The sequence below is a fragment of the Sander vitreus genome, chromosome 1, assembly GCF_031162955.1.
Source record: "Sander vitreus isolate 19-12246 chromosome 1, sanVit1, whole genome shotgun sequence".
NCBI classification, from domain to species: Eukaryota; Metazoa; Chordata; class Actinopteri; order Perciformes; family Percidae; genus Sander; species Sander vitreus.
Window position 1 is genome coordinate 13,827,536 of NC_135855.1, and position 19,774 is coordinate 13,847,309.

Genomic DNA, 19,774 nt, shown 5'->3' on the forward strand with positions numbered 1-19,774 from the left:
GGTAGAGCAGAGACAGCCTGCCTGCTTGGATTTGAAGGGGAAGGAAGGAAGGAAGGAAGATAGGAGATCCTGGCAGCTCGCATAGAAAGGACGGTGGATGTTTGCACTCTGAGAAGGCCGCAGCAACACTGTGACTATAGTGTCACTGTAAGGACACTGGTAAGGTAAGTTGGCATTTTCAGGGTGATTACAAGAACATTAGTTTGGTATTCAGATACAAAATGGGAGATTTATTTATCCAGGTTGGCATTAAACATTTTTATGGTGAAAATATGCAACAAAAACAACTGTCTGCAAAGTTGAGAAGGCCTGTTGAACCCCAGAGGGAGTCTTATGATCGGTGTTGATGGATACTAAGTCACTTTCTTCTCTTAGTTTTGTGCTTTTGTGTATGTGCATGCTGCTGCGTTTTGGTGTGTGTGTGTGTGTGTGTGTGTGTGTGTGTGTGTGCGCGCACGTGCTTGCGTGCGTGCATGCATGTGTTCTCATGCTGCAAACCCTCGTGAGATAAGAAAGACACAAACACACACAGATATCCTCTCTGTGCCATACCCCAGTGACCAATGAATGAGCATCCTTGTAAAGAGAGCTCAAAGCAGGCGAGTCTCCTCATTCCCTCTTCTCTAACCGTCCCTCAGGCCACTTTCTGCTGCTCTTCTGTTCTACATTAATTCTTCAACAAGCTGCTATTATGCTGCTCATACAGACATGGGTTCAGAGCACTCAATCTGGGTTTGAATGGGATAAGGGTTTAGATATTTATATGCTGCATATGAACTGCTCACAGTAGAATGATACATAGGGCTGCAACCTGCTAACATTATTTTCATTATCAGCGTTTTCATATTGCTTGTTTTGTCTGACCAACAGTGTAAAACCCAAAGATATTCAATATACAATTATACAAAATGGAGAGAGGCAGCAAATTGTCACATTTGAGCAATGGTGGAAGAAGTACTCAGATCCTTGACTTACAGTACTGTAAGTAAAAGTAGCAATACTTCAGTGTAAAAATAGTAAATGTAAGTAAAAGTCTTACCTTCAAAATGTTACAAAGTAAAAGTAAAGAAGTGTTACCAGTAAAATGTACTTAAAGTATTAAAATGAAAAGTAATTGGTATGCAGAATGGCTAATTGTCCTATTATGTATATTACATAATAATTGTTTTATAACTGATTACTGTATGCATTATTTAAATGTTGTAGCTGGTCAAGTAGTTTTATGTTCTGTTGGGTAGTGTCCGAGATATTTAAAAAAAAGTTTGGACCGTCTAGATATTTTCTTCATTTAGACATTATTTTATTTGTTGGTTCTTGGTTGTGCAAGAATTTGACAGCACTGCAGGCACCTTAGGTCTATGTAGGTAGGCAGGTATCGGAGCAGGGAGGGCATGGGTGGGTATGTGTTTTTTCTTTTTTACCGGAGCAAGAGAGGCAGGAGGAGCAATGTTTCTTTGGTCTTTGTTTGCTTGCTTAGGATAAATATACCACAAGAAAACACAGAAACATCCCTATTACCAATGGACTTATTTTGTCTGCGTGCATTTCATTCATATGGTGCTTCATTCACCTTTTGGTTTTAAGTTTGTTTGATTTTGATTGTGGAGAAATAGCCAATACAGGTAGTTAAATCTATTATAATACATCATGTTTTATAAATGTATGTAAAATCAAAATTGAATGAGTAACTACTAACTAGATGTCAGGGAAATGCAGTGTAGTTAAGTGGCAGAAAATTATTGTTAATGAACTATCTTGCCTCCTTACATAATCAATTAATATTTTCAGCACCATATGCAAAATTCTAAAACACGCTGTGACACTGTAACTGCAGTGGTACTGTAATACTGCTGCAGACTCTCTACAGCTGCCACATTTGAGTGCTGAAGTGAGGGCAAAGTGATGATCACCCACACTATTGTAGCCTACTGGATGCCATTTTTCCAGTCTGGTTTGAGATGGAAAGGGATGGGGAAAGACAATGGCAGCCGCATGGTCTGAGGATGTTTCCATTTGCATGTGTACACCACTCCCACCAGTTCCCCTCCACATCTCAAGAACAATGCTGAATAGAGGATTGCCTGATGTCACCCAGCATTGCTGCTACTGATCTGACAAGAGTCGTAAATCCTCTAATTGCCAGTTCCTGTTGTGAACTGATATAGTCCATCAGTAGAGTCACTGGAATTTATTCTCATAAACAGATCCGGTTGCAGAAGATTTCTCAGAAAAAATGACACCGTCTTTCCTTATGAAACAAAGGGCATTTGACATCCACTTCCTGTGACTGAGTCAACCTTAAAGTCCTTATGCAGAGCGTATCTCACGCCAAATACAATCAAGAGCTCAATCGATGCATTCTTGTGGTGGATTGATAAACAAAAGAAAGCGTCTTGAGTCAAACGTAACCACTTCTCTTTTGTTGTGTAGTGGCTGTAAACAAAGGCTGCTTTTCAGTTGTACAAGATCCATGTGAGCCAAAATAGAGTGAGGAACAACAGGACATACTGTAATATGTCATTTTGATTTATACAGCTGTCCTATTCTGTGAGTGAAGTTATTTGGAAGAAAATGTCTCTATCATTGCTTTTCCTTCTTGACACATTAATCAGCGCCTCTAAGGCAACATGAAATGGTGTCAAAACCGTTGTCACCCAGTTTTCACCCTTCGAAGGTCTCACACCCGTGACCAATTTGGACGATTTCCCACAACTGTATGTGTGACAGTTATCATGTCTGCACAGATGGGACAGCCCACCTTGCAACTGTGGGTTTGGTAGATGGGAAATTGACATTAGGCTTCATTGATGCTGTGTGCAATATCATCATGTCAAGTTACAAACAATACTCAAAGGATATAGTAACTTTCCCTTACAGTGCAATAAAAAACATTTTTGTGATGTTACAGTATCAGCTTGGCTAAATGTTCCTCTCTCCTGCCTACAGACAATGTCAAAAACCCGACTCTATTTGCTACACTGGACACAATGAATAACACAAAAGCTGTGTCATCTGAAGCATACCTAAAGTTGAACCACAATAAACTGAATCTACAAAATACTTTTTCTGGATGGCAAATCCAGGTCAAAGCTGTTATCCTTTATTACGTTTGAAAACTATATTCTGTACAATTTGCAATGATTTGACTGTCTTTGGGTTTTGGGCTTTTGGTCCGACAAAAAAAGCAATGCATCCCAGTGGGCTGTGGAAAATTATGATGGGCATCTTTTACCATTTTGTGACATCTTCTGACAGATGCTTAATAGGACAGATTCATTAATAATAATAAAAAATGATTGTTACTTGCAGCCCTAATAAAGAAGCTCAAGTAATCTATCAGGATGTTCTGTAAAATAACAAAACTTAAACTAATTTGTATATTTATTTATTCTCCTCAGATGTCATGGCGTCCGACCTACCGAAGCTCCAAGTTTCGAAATGTCTACGGAAAAGTGGGCAACCGGGAACACTGCTTCGACGGTGTCCCCATCACCAAGAACGTCCATGACAACCACTTCTGTGCCGTCAACTCCACATTCCTGGCAGTTGTCACCGAGAGTGCCGGCGGAGGTTCTTTCATTGTTATACCTGTTTCCCAGGTAACTGGCACTGCCACATGCTTGATTTGCTGTTTGTTGTTATGCCGACCAAGGTCAAAGATTTAATGGGGTCTTCCCATCTTTGGAGACCCCTGAGGTTATTTTTCTACTTTACTGTACACTTCAGTGTCAGGGGAGATATGTGATGTTTCATTTTGTGTGTTAAAGCTTTAGTGCGTAACTTTTTGACATTAATGAACATCTGTTACATTCTAGCCATTGCCAAATGAGTTACATAGCTAAGACTATCAGCTCCACACAACTCTCTCTGTATTTCTCAGTATGGCTATGTTCAGAAGATTGTGTCGTCCGGGTGACTTTCCCACGCAGAAACTCAAGTGAAGATAATTACCTCTTCTGAAGGGTCCATCATGTTTTTTTAATCCTCTGTGTCCTCCTTGGCTACTAGCAACTGCGTGGAGGTGGTGGGGGGGGGGGTTCGGAAGGCTGTATCATGTGGACGCGCCGAACAGTTTTGTTGTCATTACTTAGAATTCCTCATGGGGGCGGCAGAAACTACGCACTATAGCTTTAAAAATGCTCAGCTGTTGCTAGTTCAGAGTCACAGTCTTTGGGCATTTGTACATTATTCAAAATGAACATTATGTTTCGTTAACAATCATAGCTTGAGTGACTCACTGTGAGTCAAAGCATTTAGGATGTTAAGGTGCATTACAGTTTATATTTGTTTAGGGTTTAGACAATACATATTGTCCACAGATTTGTTAGGACGCTGAGGTTTCAGCTACATCACAGCACTGTAAGATCTTAAGTTTTTTCAACTGTTTTCGCACAAATTCACCACAGACGCTCCCTGCTATTGCAGAGCATGCCAGCCTTAGATCCTCAAGCCAGCATTTAAAGTTAAAGTTGTAACAGGGTAGAATTTGCCAATGCGATCACATAAAGGCACACTGGTATTTCCCATAAACAAGACAAAAGGCCTCTGTTGTAGTGGAAAGTTGTTTTACTCATTATAGGAAAAGGGAATGCGTTTCTTTTTACTGAAAATTTCCCTCACATTCAGCAAATACAATTCTGCTTTACTGCTTGTGCTGGGTTATTTATTATACAACAGTATTGCAGATTTTAATATGGAAGATAGCCTCACAGTCACACATTTTAGAGGTATTATGCAGATAGTAAAGGGATAAATTGTCTTACACTTTAGTGTAGAATTTTTCCAAGAACTGCATTTAAGATATAAAGTATAGAATAGTTTCTAAATGTTGCTGTTGTGCCTATTGTGAATTGAGGTATTATTGGTATATTTTTTTTATGTTTCACTGTATTATGGACTGTGCCGTACAAATATGAGTGTTATTTTCCCACAAGGCTATAACATAATTTGCCTCACTCCACTTTGTAGTTCAGTGTAGGTCTGAGAAACCTTAAAGTGCTTTGCCTCTTTAAGAGCGACTGTGCCAAGGTACTTGAAAAGCTCTTGGCTGCCAAGCAGAGTCAAGTCAAGCTGTTATCAGGCAGAAGAAGTATTCGGTAAGCTGAGCAGTTCTGCTGCAATGTGAAGCAGGGAGATCTCAGCTACATTTTACTTTGCATCATCAGCTATGGAGTTCAGGCATGGAAAAAAAGACTACTGGCATTTAGGTGATTAGATAGTTGAAGTGCTTAGATAGTGAAAGCCTTTTTTTATTTCATATATTTATATATATATTATCTGAAGTCACAAACAAAGTGTGTCACATTTGCAAACTCTGTCCACTGTTGCCATGCTTTATCATTTAATATACAGAGCAACAGAGTACATAATAAGGGCTCACGTCATCACTTAATATAACCTTTTCGAAATTTATTTAAGAAATGGATTTTTTTTCATTTGGTCCTACACTGCTTACCTCAGCTATGGCTTTTAAAATTGGTGAGGCTGCAGGTTATACTCAGAGGTCTCTAAGCAGTTGAGATGCAGTGCTCTTTGTTTATGGAACTCACTTTGTTTCAAGCTCTTGAATATGAAGAAGAGCTGCACAGCATCATCATAATGAAAGTAATGCTTGCATTGCATCATGATGTTATATACAGTTAAAAGGTTGCTTGCAAAGATAGAAAGATTGGGTCATATTGGCTGGTTTCACGTGTGAATACAAGGTAAGTTTTTTATAGTTTAGTATAATTTAAACATAGAGGATTGAGTGAGAAAGAGATTCATAGATAACGTGTCAATGGGAGGTGTACTGAGCAAACAAGTGTTTTCAGTCAGTCCAGTAATAAAGAGAAAAGTCTTATTAGTCAGAAAATTCACATAAAGCAAATATCAAGAAAAGCGCTGATATAAGTAGTAGTTTTATTTCTGACTATTCCATTTGAAACGGCAATTAAAGGGGCGCTATGACATTTCTTCTTTCTTCGTTTTCTGGCTTTTTGCTCGCAGGTTTCTCTATAGAGCTCCCCCTACAGCTTCGGAATAGATATTTGGCAGCTCCTATGTTTACTCGTGTCTGACTCCTGGCTCTGTCAGTCTGCCATTTTCTCTTTCTCTGTTCCTCCGACAATGCTTTCCTAGCTTTCTGCTTCTTTTTTGCCGGCTCAGCCATGACGATAGTGTGAAAAACTCCATCACTACTTTGTTAGCCGGTCCCTGAATGAGCGTATGTGTGCAGCACCGTGAAGCAATTCATTGCATCACGAGTCCTCATATCAGGCGATACGGCTCGCCGGCCGAAGGTTGCAAGGGTGGTTTTTCAGCTCACAGGCGCTATGGGGAAGCGAGACGACCACCATTCAACTCGAAAAAAAAGTCATATAACCATTCCAATGACTCCGAAGCTGTTCGAAGATTAAGATTAAAAAAAAGTAGACAACTAGAGAATCTTCTGATTACAGGGTAAAAGAATACCTATTGCACATTATCATCTACAGTAACAGTTTGCTATGGTATTTTTCATGCTGTGCAATGACTCTCTCCATGACCTGTCTAAAGACCATAACTTGATCGATTTCCTCCTCGTCAAAGTATTGCACTGAAGCATTTCCTCTGGTTTCTGCTGAGTTGACGAGTTTAGAAAGGCATTTCTCTTATTCAGCAGCAGCACAGATGACAGCTTCTGTGGTATGGTGGCTGCTGTTTCATGCAGTACCTTCCAGTCAAAACAACAAATCAGCAAACATAATTGACCCCTTGTATAAGACAGTAGATGTTAGTAGATGTCATCATTAGAGGCTGTCCGTGGAGTGCCGTGTATATGAGATCACTCAGAACAGGTAGAAAAATGACAAAAAATACTAACAAGGATGAAAATATAAGCACTAAAGGAAATCCATAATCTTATTGCAAGGCACTTTTACACTTAAACTTATGAAACCTGGGCTCGAATTCAACATTCGATGGCCCTTTGCTGCGTGTCATCCCTTCTCGCTAACGCCTTTCCTGTCTATCTGCACTTTATAATATCAATGCATAAAAAATAAGTTTAAAAAAAAAGAAAGTACATTCTAATCTGTGGTGGGTTTGGCTAATAGCGAGGTGTAAGCATGGCAGACATATTGCAATGACAGCCGGCGAGACAGCCATATGGTTGCCACTAGCAAGTGGATAGACTGCTGCTGGCACCACCTGGCACACACACGCACTGGCCCAGAAATTGACACACAAGGTCACAAACACCTCCTCATCACCTCAGACAAAGAAAGAGAGTGCAGTGGGTGTGGTGCATTTTTCAATCACTGCTACCATTGCTACTACTATGAACAATGAGGCAAAACAGCATCACCGATCTGTCACAAAATATTTACCAGGTTCCCGTGGCCTGTACATAGGGGAAACGCTGGTATTCTAAAGTCATCTGTATAGAGTAATTTACATTGCACATGTTTTAATGTCATTTAAAGGAAGGGGATTACAAACATATTATGCACAATGCGCATATTCATGAAAAAGGATGTTATTTTGCTACAGTTTATTATCAATGTTAGATTAAATTGTCACTGTGAAGTCATTATAAACTACTCTACTGTAGAGGCAAGCAGTAATCCAGCGACCACACTGCAGAACATGCTGCGGGTGCATACAATATGAAAGCACCAATAGCATGCCATTAAAGGTGTCGTAGGTAGGATTGCGAAGATCCAGGACTTAGCCAAAAATTTTTTAACATCGACAACTTCTCAGTCCCTGCCCTCTTTCCGCTAAAGCCCAAAACGGTCTCCTAAGCCCCTCCCCCCACAAGGGAGAATGAATGCGTGTGCATGAGCAGTGATTGACTCACAGTTAGACCCCCCCCGGCCGTGATTTTTGCAAATCGCACTACAGGCAGTAGGTGGTGCCAGAGGAGCCAGATTTTTTTAATTTTTATTACCTGCTTCATGTAGTTCTACTGGAACATAGGGTCAGTTTCAGCAAATATGACAGAAAGTTACTTTTATAAGGCTTACCTACTGCACCTTTTACATGTGATAAACCACAGCAGCAGGATATCAATTCAACTTAATAAGCATGACTCAGCTTGTTCTTTTTCTACACTGATGTGTAGCTGCAACAACACGTGAATTATTTAGAGAAGAAACTAACAATGACAGCAGGATAGAAAAGACCCAGTTTCTAATCTTAAACTTGTAATATTAAATCCACATTAGTTGTTAATTCCCTCCAGTTATGTGATTCATTCATTCACATCATTGCATATTATAGCCAGAGGAGTCATATTTTAAAAACATGAATCTCCTTAAATGCAGCTTGTTAGGATAGTATGTACTGTAGTAATACTGTAACCTCAGAACAGCAGTGGTAATGAGGATGTATTGGGAGTTACAGATCAATAAGAGTTGGTAATCACAGTGTGGTGCCTCTGGTGTTCTGGAGCCGTTGGTACCTGGCCTGCACATATGTGCGTCACCAGGAGAGCTCATCGGAGGAAATCATAGTCCATAGAGGAAATGAGCTGCAGAAAGACAATAAGACCTAATATAGATCTGTGTCTCTTTCCTGCCAGTCAGCCAGATAAACATTAGCAACATTATTTTCATTTTGATTTTTAATTAAACATTTGTATTCTTGATTGTGGTAGAGATAGCTATCTTTTATTTATACTATTAATGTTCCATTGTAATTTCTGATTTCCTAATAGGACCTCATGGACCCTCTGAACCCTGTGGTTCCCAACAGACATTATGTCTTTGCAAGTAATTAGTTCCACCTTAATAAGGAGTCCCTTAGATCCCATGTTATTAATGTTCTGAGGCCATGTTCAAACCTCTCAGTCACTTGTATAGAAAAAGCTAAAGCGTCATCAAATCTTGGCATTAGCCTGGCTTGTCATTTTTTACATTTCCATCATATCTTACTTTCCTGAAATTTACATCTTTACAGCCTACGTGTAGGAGCAAATGTGAGTTTTCCTGTGAGTGTAGTGAGAATCTATTGTGGTCCAAGGTTACCAGAGAATTACAGGAGAGTGATTCAAAGAGCTTTCAATGCTAACTTGAGTTAGTTATGTATTTGAATCATTCTGTCTTCTTAGTCACACTCTCTCCTCTTTTCCTAATTTTCTTTTCATTTCATTTTCCTTTTATTGATGTTCCATATCACTGTTGTCAAGGTCTACTGCTTTTGGCATGTGTTCCGTATCTTGCTAGCAAAGCCTTCAGTATCTTTGGCAAACTTGAAAAAACATTCTTACAACCTCAGGGGTCTTTAACATTTACTTCCTGCTTGCTGCTTTTTGTGGGTTAACTAAACTAATACTTGTGATATTCAAAAGACATTTATTGATCTGCTTTCTTTTTGTGTATAGCTTATATAAACTGTATATATCATTGTATGAGATTATATTGATATGAATATGCTTGCTATCTAACTTGTAAGCTAGGTGTCAGTAGCAAGCTAATATTGTTCACTATGGGTAAACACTAGCTGACAACTAAATGTAACCTCTTCATTACAATTATGTGGGAATGAGATATGATGATGCCTACTAGAGGAGGTGATGTGATGAAGAAAATGTTTTGGATAAACTCACCCAACACCATGAAAACTAACTGACTTAATGAGTTTGAAATGCTTTCTGGGTTAAGTCTTTTTGGAATATAAGTCTCTTTAATGCCAACCAACGTAAGGTTACTAAGGCCAGAGTTGTGCTGTAGAACGTTATGTTAAATTGTATGTAATGGTGTTTAAATCACTTGTGATTTCCCTGTGTCTCCAGAGCAATAGGATGGAATGATTTGATTGGTTGTTAATTAATTAGTTAATTCTCTCTTTGAGGGTTAAGCTGCAGAAATGCTGCTAATAACATTATATTTTAGTTCTATATTATATTTTATTCTATTATAGTGGAGTTTGTTTAGACTTGATAATGCATCTGGAGTGAATCTTCAGGGTTCAGTGAGGACAGTTTATGTAAACACGCACGCACGCGCACGCACACACACACACACACACACACACACACACACACACATACCCACACACACACACACACACACACACACACACACACACACACACACACACACACACACAAACACACACAGGATTTCACAGAGGCATGAACTGATGCTCTTACACAAATCTCTGAGGAAATAAAAAAAAGAGGTCAGTGGATTGAAGTCACATCAAATATTTATGCCAACATGACTGACATTAAGAGGTTTCTCTCATCTGTTGTTATGAGCTACTGCCCTACTGTGGACTCTGAGGGTTATTGCAATAACAATGATGTGCCTCAGATGTCCCTGTACAATAACCGGGTGTGTTTTGTTTTGTTCAGGATTGTTCCTAGTTATCTCACTGATGTGATTTCACTGTTATTACATTATATTAGTGTTTCATGTTAACATCAATGAAATAAAAGAATAGTTTTGTTCAGCTATGTTCTTAAGAGATGAATACAGATAGTGAATTATTTGCATCCAGTAGTACTTCTTCTTATCATTTTGTCATTGCTTATTAGGGAATGTAAAACAAAATGTTTTATTTTTCTCTTCTACTATTGTTTTGTGTGATTTATGCTCTTTTGTGAGATATTTTGTTTTACCAAAATGACAGTATACTGGGTGTTTTTTATGCATTTTTACGTGCAAGATAACATGCATACATCTATTCTATTTTACTCAATTTAATTCCCATAACATTATTTTATAATCTCTTATTTATGGCATGTTGTTACAGTACAATATATTACTGTATACTGTAAATGCTAATTTTTCCATTCCTTTCACCTACATGCTCAAACTAGAAAACGTAAAAAGTAGATGTAATATAACATCCTTCTGTCGCTCTGTTTCAGTGTGGCCGCCTGGACTCTCATTACCCAAAAGTGTGTGGACACCAAGGCAATGTACTGGATATCAAGTGGAATCCCTTCTTTGAAAACATCATAGCATCCTGCTCTGAGGACACCTCAGTAAGTGACCCACTTTCTTTTTAATATCTGATTTTTACCACACAGGTAGGCTGATTTTAGAGGGTAATGGTACTATATGACTGTAAGACTTTGAAGATGTGAAAAACATACTGTATCTGTGACATCATGAGATTGTGAGATGCTGAGGACAGTTGACAGCCACTGGCCCAGAAAGCAAAGTCATCAAGCCATTATGGCCAGCTCTGATGGTGGTTGTTGTTGTGGCCTGAAAATGGCACATGCCAGACGTGAAATGCCTTTGAGCAAGGCATAAATCCACTAGCTGTTAAGTAACTGACTACATACATGACATTAGATACAATATCAAATCTAAATAAGTATTACTATTAATCTCAGATGTTACATGACATATACTAAGAACCTGTAGGCCTTTTTTCCCAGAACATGCACCTGTTACATTAATCTACCGAGCATAGTAAAGCCATGGTACATAGCACTGAGTCCTATATAGTACTTTCACTTGTTGGAGGATAATCTCTTCTGGTCCAACACAGAGCCTCCAGACATAGCTGTAATCCCATCTAATCCTAATGCAATGGGCTACATTGATACCATGTGCTATTTTTGATCAGAGGGATCTGGTTGTGTCAAACTGATCGTAGATTGGAGGCCCTGAAGTGGCCTCTGACAATACTTATTTGACCTGTTGTATAATGTATATGTGTTAAGATGGCGCACTGTGTATTTCTTTATATTTACTGTCTGTGTGTATATGAACGTGGCAGGTGCGAGTATGGGAGATCCCAGAGGGCGGTTTGAGGCGCAACATGACGGAGGCGGTGCTGGAGCTGTACGGCCACAGCAGACGGGTGGGTGTGATCGAGTGGCACCCCACCAGCAGCGCCATCCTCTTCAGCGCTGGCTACGACTACAAGGTACCACATGAGTGACTCCAAACACAACAAGCTCAAATCAACACAACACAATATCCACTGACAGCACTGTGAAGATCACCAGCACAATGATTTAACTAACATTAAATACAGGTTAAAGGAAATATACCATCTCAGATACTCAAATACTGTTAGATAGACAATTTGTGTTTTTTTAGCTCGTCAATTTGTAATGTTGAAACTATTTTTTATCACATACCATTGTGTTGGCCTAATCAATTAGTTGAACCACAGAAAATTAATCAAATGATTTTTAGTTGATACATTTTTGTAAGGCATTTATCAAGCAAAAATGCAAACTATTAGTTGGTTCTAGCTTCTTAAATGTAGGAACTTCATACCTTTCTTCATTCTATATCAATGTAAATTAAATATTTCTGGGTGTTGGTCAGATAAGACATGAACTATAAAGATGACAGCTTAGGCTCTGACAAATTTTGGTCGTCATTTTTGTCATTTTATAGACTTAACGATAATATATTTACCAAAACACACACACAACAGAACGGACAGATTTATTGATGATGGAAAATAATCATTTCTTACAGCTCTGTGTTTCGACTTTTCCTCAACAGGCCTCTATAACTAAATTAGTGATTTCCAAAGAACAGAGTTGGGACATTGAGGCTCTGTTGCAACCAGGAGATATTCTCCTTAGTTCACTTATATCAGCAGAGAATACTCTCTGATGTGTTAGTAGTAGCACACAAAAGCAAAGTCAAATTCCATTCAAGCACCACAGCCATCTAACAGCTCTGCCCGACTGTGTCAGGTCCTGATCTGGAACCTGGAGATCGGAGAGCCGGTGAAAATGATCGACTGCCACACTGACGTCATTCTCAGCATGTCCTTCAACACAGACGGCAGCCTGCTGGCCACCAGCTGCAAAGACAAGAAGCTGCGTGTCATTGAGCCGCGCTCCGGGGCAGTCCTTCAGGTCAGCGGGAGGGGGCTGAGATTTTTATGGGAGACTGCATATTGAGGGAACAACTGTTCATGTTAAAAATATCCTTAACTACGACTGATGTTACTGAGGAAATTATTAATTGTTTGTCCCTATATATGCTATATCAAATGTACCTCTAATGAACCTCTTATTTACCACGTGATTTTAAAAGTATAGTGTCTATATATTAGTTGACAAGTTCATTATAAACGTATGTGTACTTTTGTTCTGGAGCCGTTTTTTATGGTTTGGGCCCCTTACTACAATTAAGGAAAATCTTAATTCTACAGATATTTTAAGCAATAGTGTACTTCCAGCTTTGTTGCAAAAGCTTCATCCATAAAGACATTTTTTTTTTTCAATTTAGTGTGGACGAACTTTTCTGGCCTGCACAAAGCCCTTACCTCAATCCTATCACTCTTTTGAACTGGATCTCTGACAGTAAGCCAGGCCTTATCGCCCAACATCAGTACCCACCCTCATTAATGCGCTATAACTGAATGGTAGAAAATCCTGCAACCAGGCTGCAAAATCTTGTGGAAAGCCTTCCCAGAAGAGCGGCTGTTATAGCAGCAGGTTAATTCTAATAGTTTTAGAATAAGATACAATCACATATTTATTTCATATTCACCCACACACGCCATGTTGGCCATGGCGTCTCTTTGGTTCTTCAGCAGGTCTTGAGCCCCTAAAAGTCATTGGAGAAATTGCAGCTCCATGACATTTTTTTTTTCACAATTTTTTTAAGAGGCAACATTTTGATCAAATTATTATAGCTAGTCCAAACCACTTTTCAACCATTTCATGCTTGACCTTGCCTGATTACCATGAAATGGTTTCTGATTAGACCCATGTGTTGCACTCCTGCTGCACCAAGTGGAGGTGATCAAGAGCCGGCAGCAGGGGGAGTAGAACAGACAGGAAAGGAAAAAGGGACAAATCATGAAAATGTTCTGTACTTAAAATACAGATTTACCTTGAGAGATTCCAACAGAGACGTGTTGTTGTCTGTTGTATTTCATTCAAAAAGTAAATGAGATATAACAATAGTCATGCTGGTAATGCAAAGCTTGTAGAATAACTGTAAAAGCTGTCCCCTGCTGTAAATCATCATACAAATGTATTTGTATCCTTTCTCTGTACTGTCACAACAATACAACGGTCAAGAGGATAAATACTGGTTATATGTAAGACAATGAACTTTCCTAGCAGATGCATGTACCATTAAAGCTCTATCTTTGTGTGCTGCTCCATCAGCAAGCCAGCTGTAAGAACCACCGTGTAAACCGAGTGGTGTTCCTGGGCAACATGAAGCGGCTGCTCACCACGGGGTTTTCACGCTGGAACACCCGGCAGATCGCTCTCTGGGATCAGGTCAGACAACATCTCCATATGGCTAATGCCAGAGTGTGATGGTAGAGTGGGTGGAGCGAGTGGGTATGTTTAACTCTGTGTGTGTGTGTGTGTGTGTGTGTGTGTGTGTGTGTGTGTGTGTGTGTGTGTGTGTGTGCGTGCGTGCGTGCGTGCGTGCGTGTGTGTCTTGCTCTTCCCAGGAGGATTTGTCCATGCCAATTATGGAGGAGGACATAGACGGCCTATCAGGACTGTTGTTTCCCTTCTATGATGCTGACACACACATGTTGTACCTGGCAGGCAAGGTGAGCGGTGACACTCACAACAAGGACATTATTTTTCACGACTGTAATATTTATCAGATTTACCTCATTCAGATCTACATTGAACTCTGACGTTTTGGAATATTCTTCTACTATGAAGTCTATCAAATAAACAAAACTGTAAAGCACATTGAGGTTTTTACCTGACCAGGTAACAGGGTAGAGTCAATCAGTACAAATTTGATATGGCAAATACCAAACAAAGTAATAAGCTACAAAATGCCCTTTTTCAAGTTACAAGAGCATATATATATATATATATATATATATATATAATTTGTTGTAATTCATTATTGAAAGTGTCACCATTAAGCATACCATTAACAAAACAATGCAGAGCAGCAGGAAGTAGCTTATTTATAAACTGAACAAACATGAAAGTCAAAACAATATGAGATAAATTTGATGTGTAAGTGTCAAATATACATCTAATAATGATATTTGACACCAGCTACAGTTCACCGGCCTTACTTGACGTAATACAGGTCCTTTTTCAATCTGTGTCAGATATCTAATCATGTTTGGCAACTGAAACGTTAACGTTCTCTATAAATGAGAACAGTTTGCACAATGTTATTCACATAATGAAAGTTGTTAAAATATTTCAGATTTAACCTATGAAACCTCTTTCAAATATCTGCCATTGCATTTAAGATGCAAAGTCACACAGTTCCCACATGTTACTGCACTGACATGTTTAAACAACAAACTACTCTGAGAAGTATGTAAGGTTTTTGTTCAATTATTTGTGTTTTAAACTGGTAATATTGTTGCTCTACAATAGATTATTTTATTCTTTTCTTATCTTCAATACCCTCCCTTAATTTAAAACTGACTTCAGTGATTTCAAATTGTAGTTGAAACATTTAAAGAAGCATTTAAATCTAAAGACAGCACAGTTTATACTAGGAATCGGATCCTATCAAAAAATAAGATGAGGCTATACTTAAAGGGGTGATAGAATGCAAAACCGATTTTACCTTGTCATAGTTGATTAACGACAGTTTGGAGGGTAAATAGGACATACATAGAACCTCAAAATCCCATTGACATCTCTTTCCTCTGCAAATCTCACAATTTGAAACTGCCTCTGAAAACGGGCAAATCTCAACGAGCCGCCTAGTTGACGTCAACTCGGCGGCTCCTCCTCATTTGTCTCTAGTCTTTGTCATGCCCCAACATTTACATAGGCTACACCACTGATCTGAGGTCAGCTTAGTCTTCTGAATAGGTCGCGCAGATCTCAGAAATTGTATACATTGTTCATCTGCTATTTTACCACTAAATTCACTTCTGAGACTTTTTTATGCGAGAAATCAACTGTGTAGAGGTCAAATATGGGCCGTTTTACGAAAATTGATGTCTAATTGCAAATTTTGTCCGACTGTGTGTCGGAGTTCAACGGCCGGTGCTGCCTGTGTTGCTGCCTCGCCGCCGGCCTGCCTTCCTTCACAGACCCCGGCCTGCTGTGAGGTAGATGGAGCTCCGTCACGGCTGGCAGCCCACGGCACTCCATACCCGCACAAAGTCACAGTTTTTTGGGTTAATGGACTACCAAACGCCGCTGCCCTGACAGAGCTCCAGTGTGTGAGTGAGAGCGCGGTCAGCGAGCTTGTTACGGCAGCAATCTCTTACCACAGGTTCCAGTTAAACTTATAATGTGTGTAATTATAATGTGTTGAGTTATTTAAACAAACGATCGGGGAAATAAACGCCTCTTGTCCGCGAGTCTCATTGATAGAGCCTGCGGCTGGATGGAGCTCTATCAATAAGAGCTAGCTAGCCTCCTCTTAGAATTCCTCTGGAATTCACAAAAATGCATTAAATTGAAATCGGACACCATTGTTAGGTTTATAAGACCTTGGGGTAGATGTTTATATAAGTGTCGTAACGAAATTCAAACTGTAAATATACTCTAATTACGCCGAAAATGAAGCTAACTAGCTGCGATCTGTACACATAGGATTGAAGGGACAGTCACAGCTAACGAAACCCCTAATGTTCACAAAAATTCATTAAATTGAAATCGGACACCATTGTTAGCTTTATAAGACCTTGGGGTATATGTTATATAAGTGGCGTGACGAAATTCAAACTGTAAATATACTCTAATTACGCCTTTATGCTTTATAAAACCTTGGGTTAGATGTAAACTGTAAATATAGCTACTCTAGTTATGCCGGCAGCTGGCAGCCAGCCAGCTCCATGGAGCTCCACGTAGCCCCGAGTATTCCAGTAGTCCAGTACCCAGGGAAACTTTCACTGGGTATGGAAGTTGCCGCTTTCTCGTCAGACTGTGTGGTGCTCCTAGCTAAAGTTCGACACGTCTTACCAAATTTGCAATTAGCCATCAATCTTCGTAAAACGGCCCATATTTGAGCTTTATATAGTTGATTTCTCGCTTAAAAAAGTCTCAGAAGTGAATTTAATAACGAAATAGCCCGACAAACAATGTATAACTTTGTAGTGTCTGAAAGATGAGACCTGCTGTCTCGTCTCCAATGTGTTTCTATGGGGTTCGCTCAAACCAATCAGCGCGCAGCTCATCTAAATATTCATGAGCATACCATATTTGGAAGAAAAGCTCTTGTTCCAAATAGAGCCATATTCACAGGGTAGTTAAGGGCCTAATAAAATAGCATTCGGGCAATTTTCAGCCCAACCAATGTTACATACCCTATTAGGATACCTTAAGGAACAGTGTAAAATACCCTATATAATCATTCTATCACCAATTTAAAGCATTAAGAAGCCGAATGTTAAAACAAAGTAATGTGGTTGAAACTTTTTAGAGCTACTTCTTGAACTGTAGAGTAATAGCTACATTTTGCTGCCCTGACAGGGGGACGGCAACATCCGTTACTTTGAGATTACCACTGAGAAGCCGTTCTTACAATACCTAATGGAGTTCAGGTCCCCGGCCCCACAGAAAGGACTCGGTAAGTCATTTGTTGACCAGCAAAATATGAAAGACAGATCCTAACCACTTCATTAGCAGTATTTAGGAATGGGATGGGGGGGGGTTTACTCTTCTAAAAGTGGTATTGCATGGCTGAAAGGATGAAATTCATTGAAGGGGGGAAAAAAGTCAGAAGAATTTAGATCTACTAACTTGTGTCATTTTGCAGCAGGTTTGATATTTTTCTCATGTTGATGTGACTCCAATTCCCATGAATTCTGGGAAGGGATTTCATGTTGTCAAAACGGTTTTGTCACCCCACGCGTTTTGTTCTTGTCTGCAGGTGTGATGCCAAAACACGGGCTGGATGTGGGAGCTTGTGAGGTGTACCGCTTCTACAAGCTTGTCACCCTGAAGGGTTTGATCGAGCCCATTTCGATGATTGTGCCAAGAAGGGTGAGTGGGAATGAAATAATGGAATGAACTGATTCTTCTCTGTTCTCTCATTATGAATCATTTCTGCAATATCACATGTCACATTTATGCAGCACATAACGGGTTAAAGAGCCATTAAGTAGTTTGTGTCTTGGACATGGACATACAGTATTCCTGCATGTTATGAGCTGAAATACACAGTGAGTAAGCTAGCTATTCAGAGCTGACAGAGGTTATTAATCAGAACACAAAAGCATAATTTATCATTTATCCGTTTCACTTGAGAACAAATCAAGTCTTTCTGGTTTGTAGCAGACAGCTTACATTTTAAGCTTTGAAACAAAGACAACCATGTTTAAGACATAGTAATATCACGTTTTTTTTCAGATACCAAATCTAATCAGTAAAATAAGAATGTATGTGGTGTTTCCTGGTTTACAGTCAGACACATACCAGGAGGACCTCTACCCCATGACAGCAGGAACTGAACCTGCGCTGTCCGCCAGTGAATGGCTGAGCGGCATTAATAGAGGTAAACACTTTAGACACACATGGATTGATGGTTGATGCTCCTTTGGTGGTTTATAAAACCTTTTAACAGAAGCCAATGTAAACCAATGTTAGCAAAGATCTAAATCAAATACCAACATATCATCCTGCATTTGATGATGTGATGTGCTGGAAAACATTTCGTAGGCATGACAGATATTTCAAAACGAAGCTACAGTACGGCATGGTGATGAAATACAGTCGCCTTCAATCGCTGTGTATTTATTTTGTCTTGTTTTTCCTCACTCTTCACACACTGTCACTGAACATACGGCGTGTACTGTCACCAACATGTTGCAAACACCCACAGATATTTCCTTTTACTCAAACTCTGATTTGCAGCTCATGTGGTCTTTAAATTACAACATCAGCCAATTGAACATTAAATCCAGGAGGTGACAGTGTTTTTAGGGAGTGGATTTTTTTCTTTTTATCACCTCATCTCACCTATTCTTCATGGTCGGTCACCGTAGGCGATTTGTGGGGGGAAGATGGGGGATGCCAGCCCCCTTGTTAGCAAAGTAACCAAAATGCATGTGCCTTGTTAACCTGCCATCCCCCTTCTCCAACCGCCTAATAGCAGAGAGAGTGCAGGGGCAGAGAGGTTTTTTAGTTAGTTGTTAGTCTAGTCTGCCTGACTCGACTCGACTGACTTGTTCCTTTATCTGACTGAGGTTTGTGCAAGTTAGAATCTATGGCCCCGGCCATGGCTTTGAAATACAGTATCAGTAGCCTAAACTGTGCTGTGTGTTGACAAATCCATGGCGCTGTCCATGGTGCTGAAGTAGCAGACGGATGTGTAAATGCGACATTTTCTCGGCGTCCCGCCCTTCTGTCAGTTTCGTCTTGGATCTATAATATTCTCTAAACTATATAGCTGAGGGGAGATATAAAATCAATTTTAAGCTGTGCTGTCAATAAATGGGAAAAAAAGCCCAAAAAATGATCTTTAAAAAAATACATAACAAAGAGTCGTACAGCAGTACTAACTAGCAGTTCGCTAGTTGTGGGTGAACAGAGTCTAGTATGCAGACCAGTTAGTAGATGATTGCACATATGGATGGACACACCAAGTTTAAGACCAACGCGGAGCAAGATAAATTGATCTGGTGATCTGTGAAGGGCTTCATTCTTTTGTGTTTGGTTTTCACGTTTTTGCTCACTTTTTGCAAACAGACCCAGTCTTGATGTCCCTGAAGGAGGGTTACCAACGGCCAAACCAATTAGTGTTCAAAGCCCCAGTGAAGGAAAAGAAGAGTGTAGTAGTGAATGGGATCGATCTGCTGGAGAACGTACCACCCAGGACAGAGAACGAGGTGTGTTGAGAAGTAATGCTCTGAATCACTCAGCTGTCATTTCTCTACTCTGCTATTGCTCTATTGTAAAAGTAGTCTTTTG

General features: G+C 39.6%; 1 protein-coding gene across 1 annotated transcript in view; it reads left to right on the forward strand.

Moving 5' to 3' along the window:
- Window positions 1–19,774, forward strand: part of coro2ba (coronin, actin binding protein, 2Ba) — a 23,222-nt gene continuing 3,448 nt past the window's right edge. Inside the window, exons 1-11 of the mRNA XM_078272702.1 lie at window positions 1–164; window positions 3,399–3,599; window positions 10,841–10,957; window positions 11,704–11,853; window positions 12,644–12,808; window positions 14,075–14,191; window positions 14,371–14,475; window positions 17,336–17,432; window positions 17,736–17,848; window positions 18,269–18,359; window positions 19,553–19,692. Of these exons, the coding sequence (XP_078128828.1) occupies window positions 3,399–3,599; window positions 10,841–10,957; window positions 11,704–11,853; window positions 12,644–12,808; window positions 14,075–14,191; window positions 14,371–14,475; window positions 17,336–17,432; window positions 17,736–17,848; window positions 18,269–18,359; window positions 19,553–19,692 (1,296 nt within the window). The 5' untranslated portion in view covers window positions 1–164. The remainder of the gene's footprint in view (window positions 165–3,398; window positions 3,600–10,840; window positions 10,958–11,703; window positions 11,854–12,643; window positions 12,809–14,074; window positions 14,192–14,370; window positions 14,476–17,335; window positions 17,433–17,735; window positions 17,849–18,268; window positions 18,360–19,552; window positions 19,693–19,774) is intronic.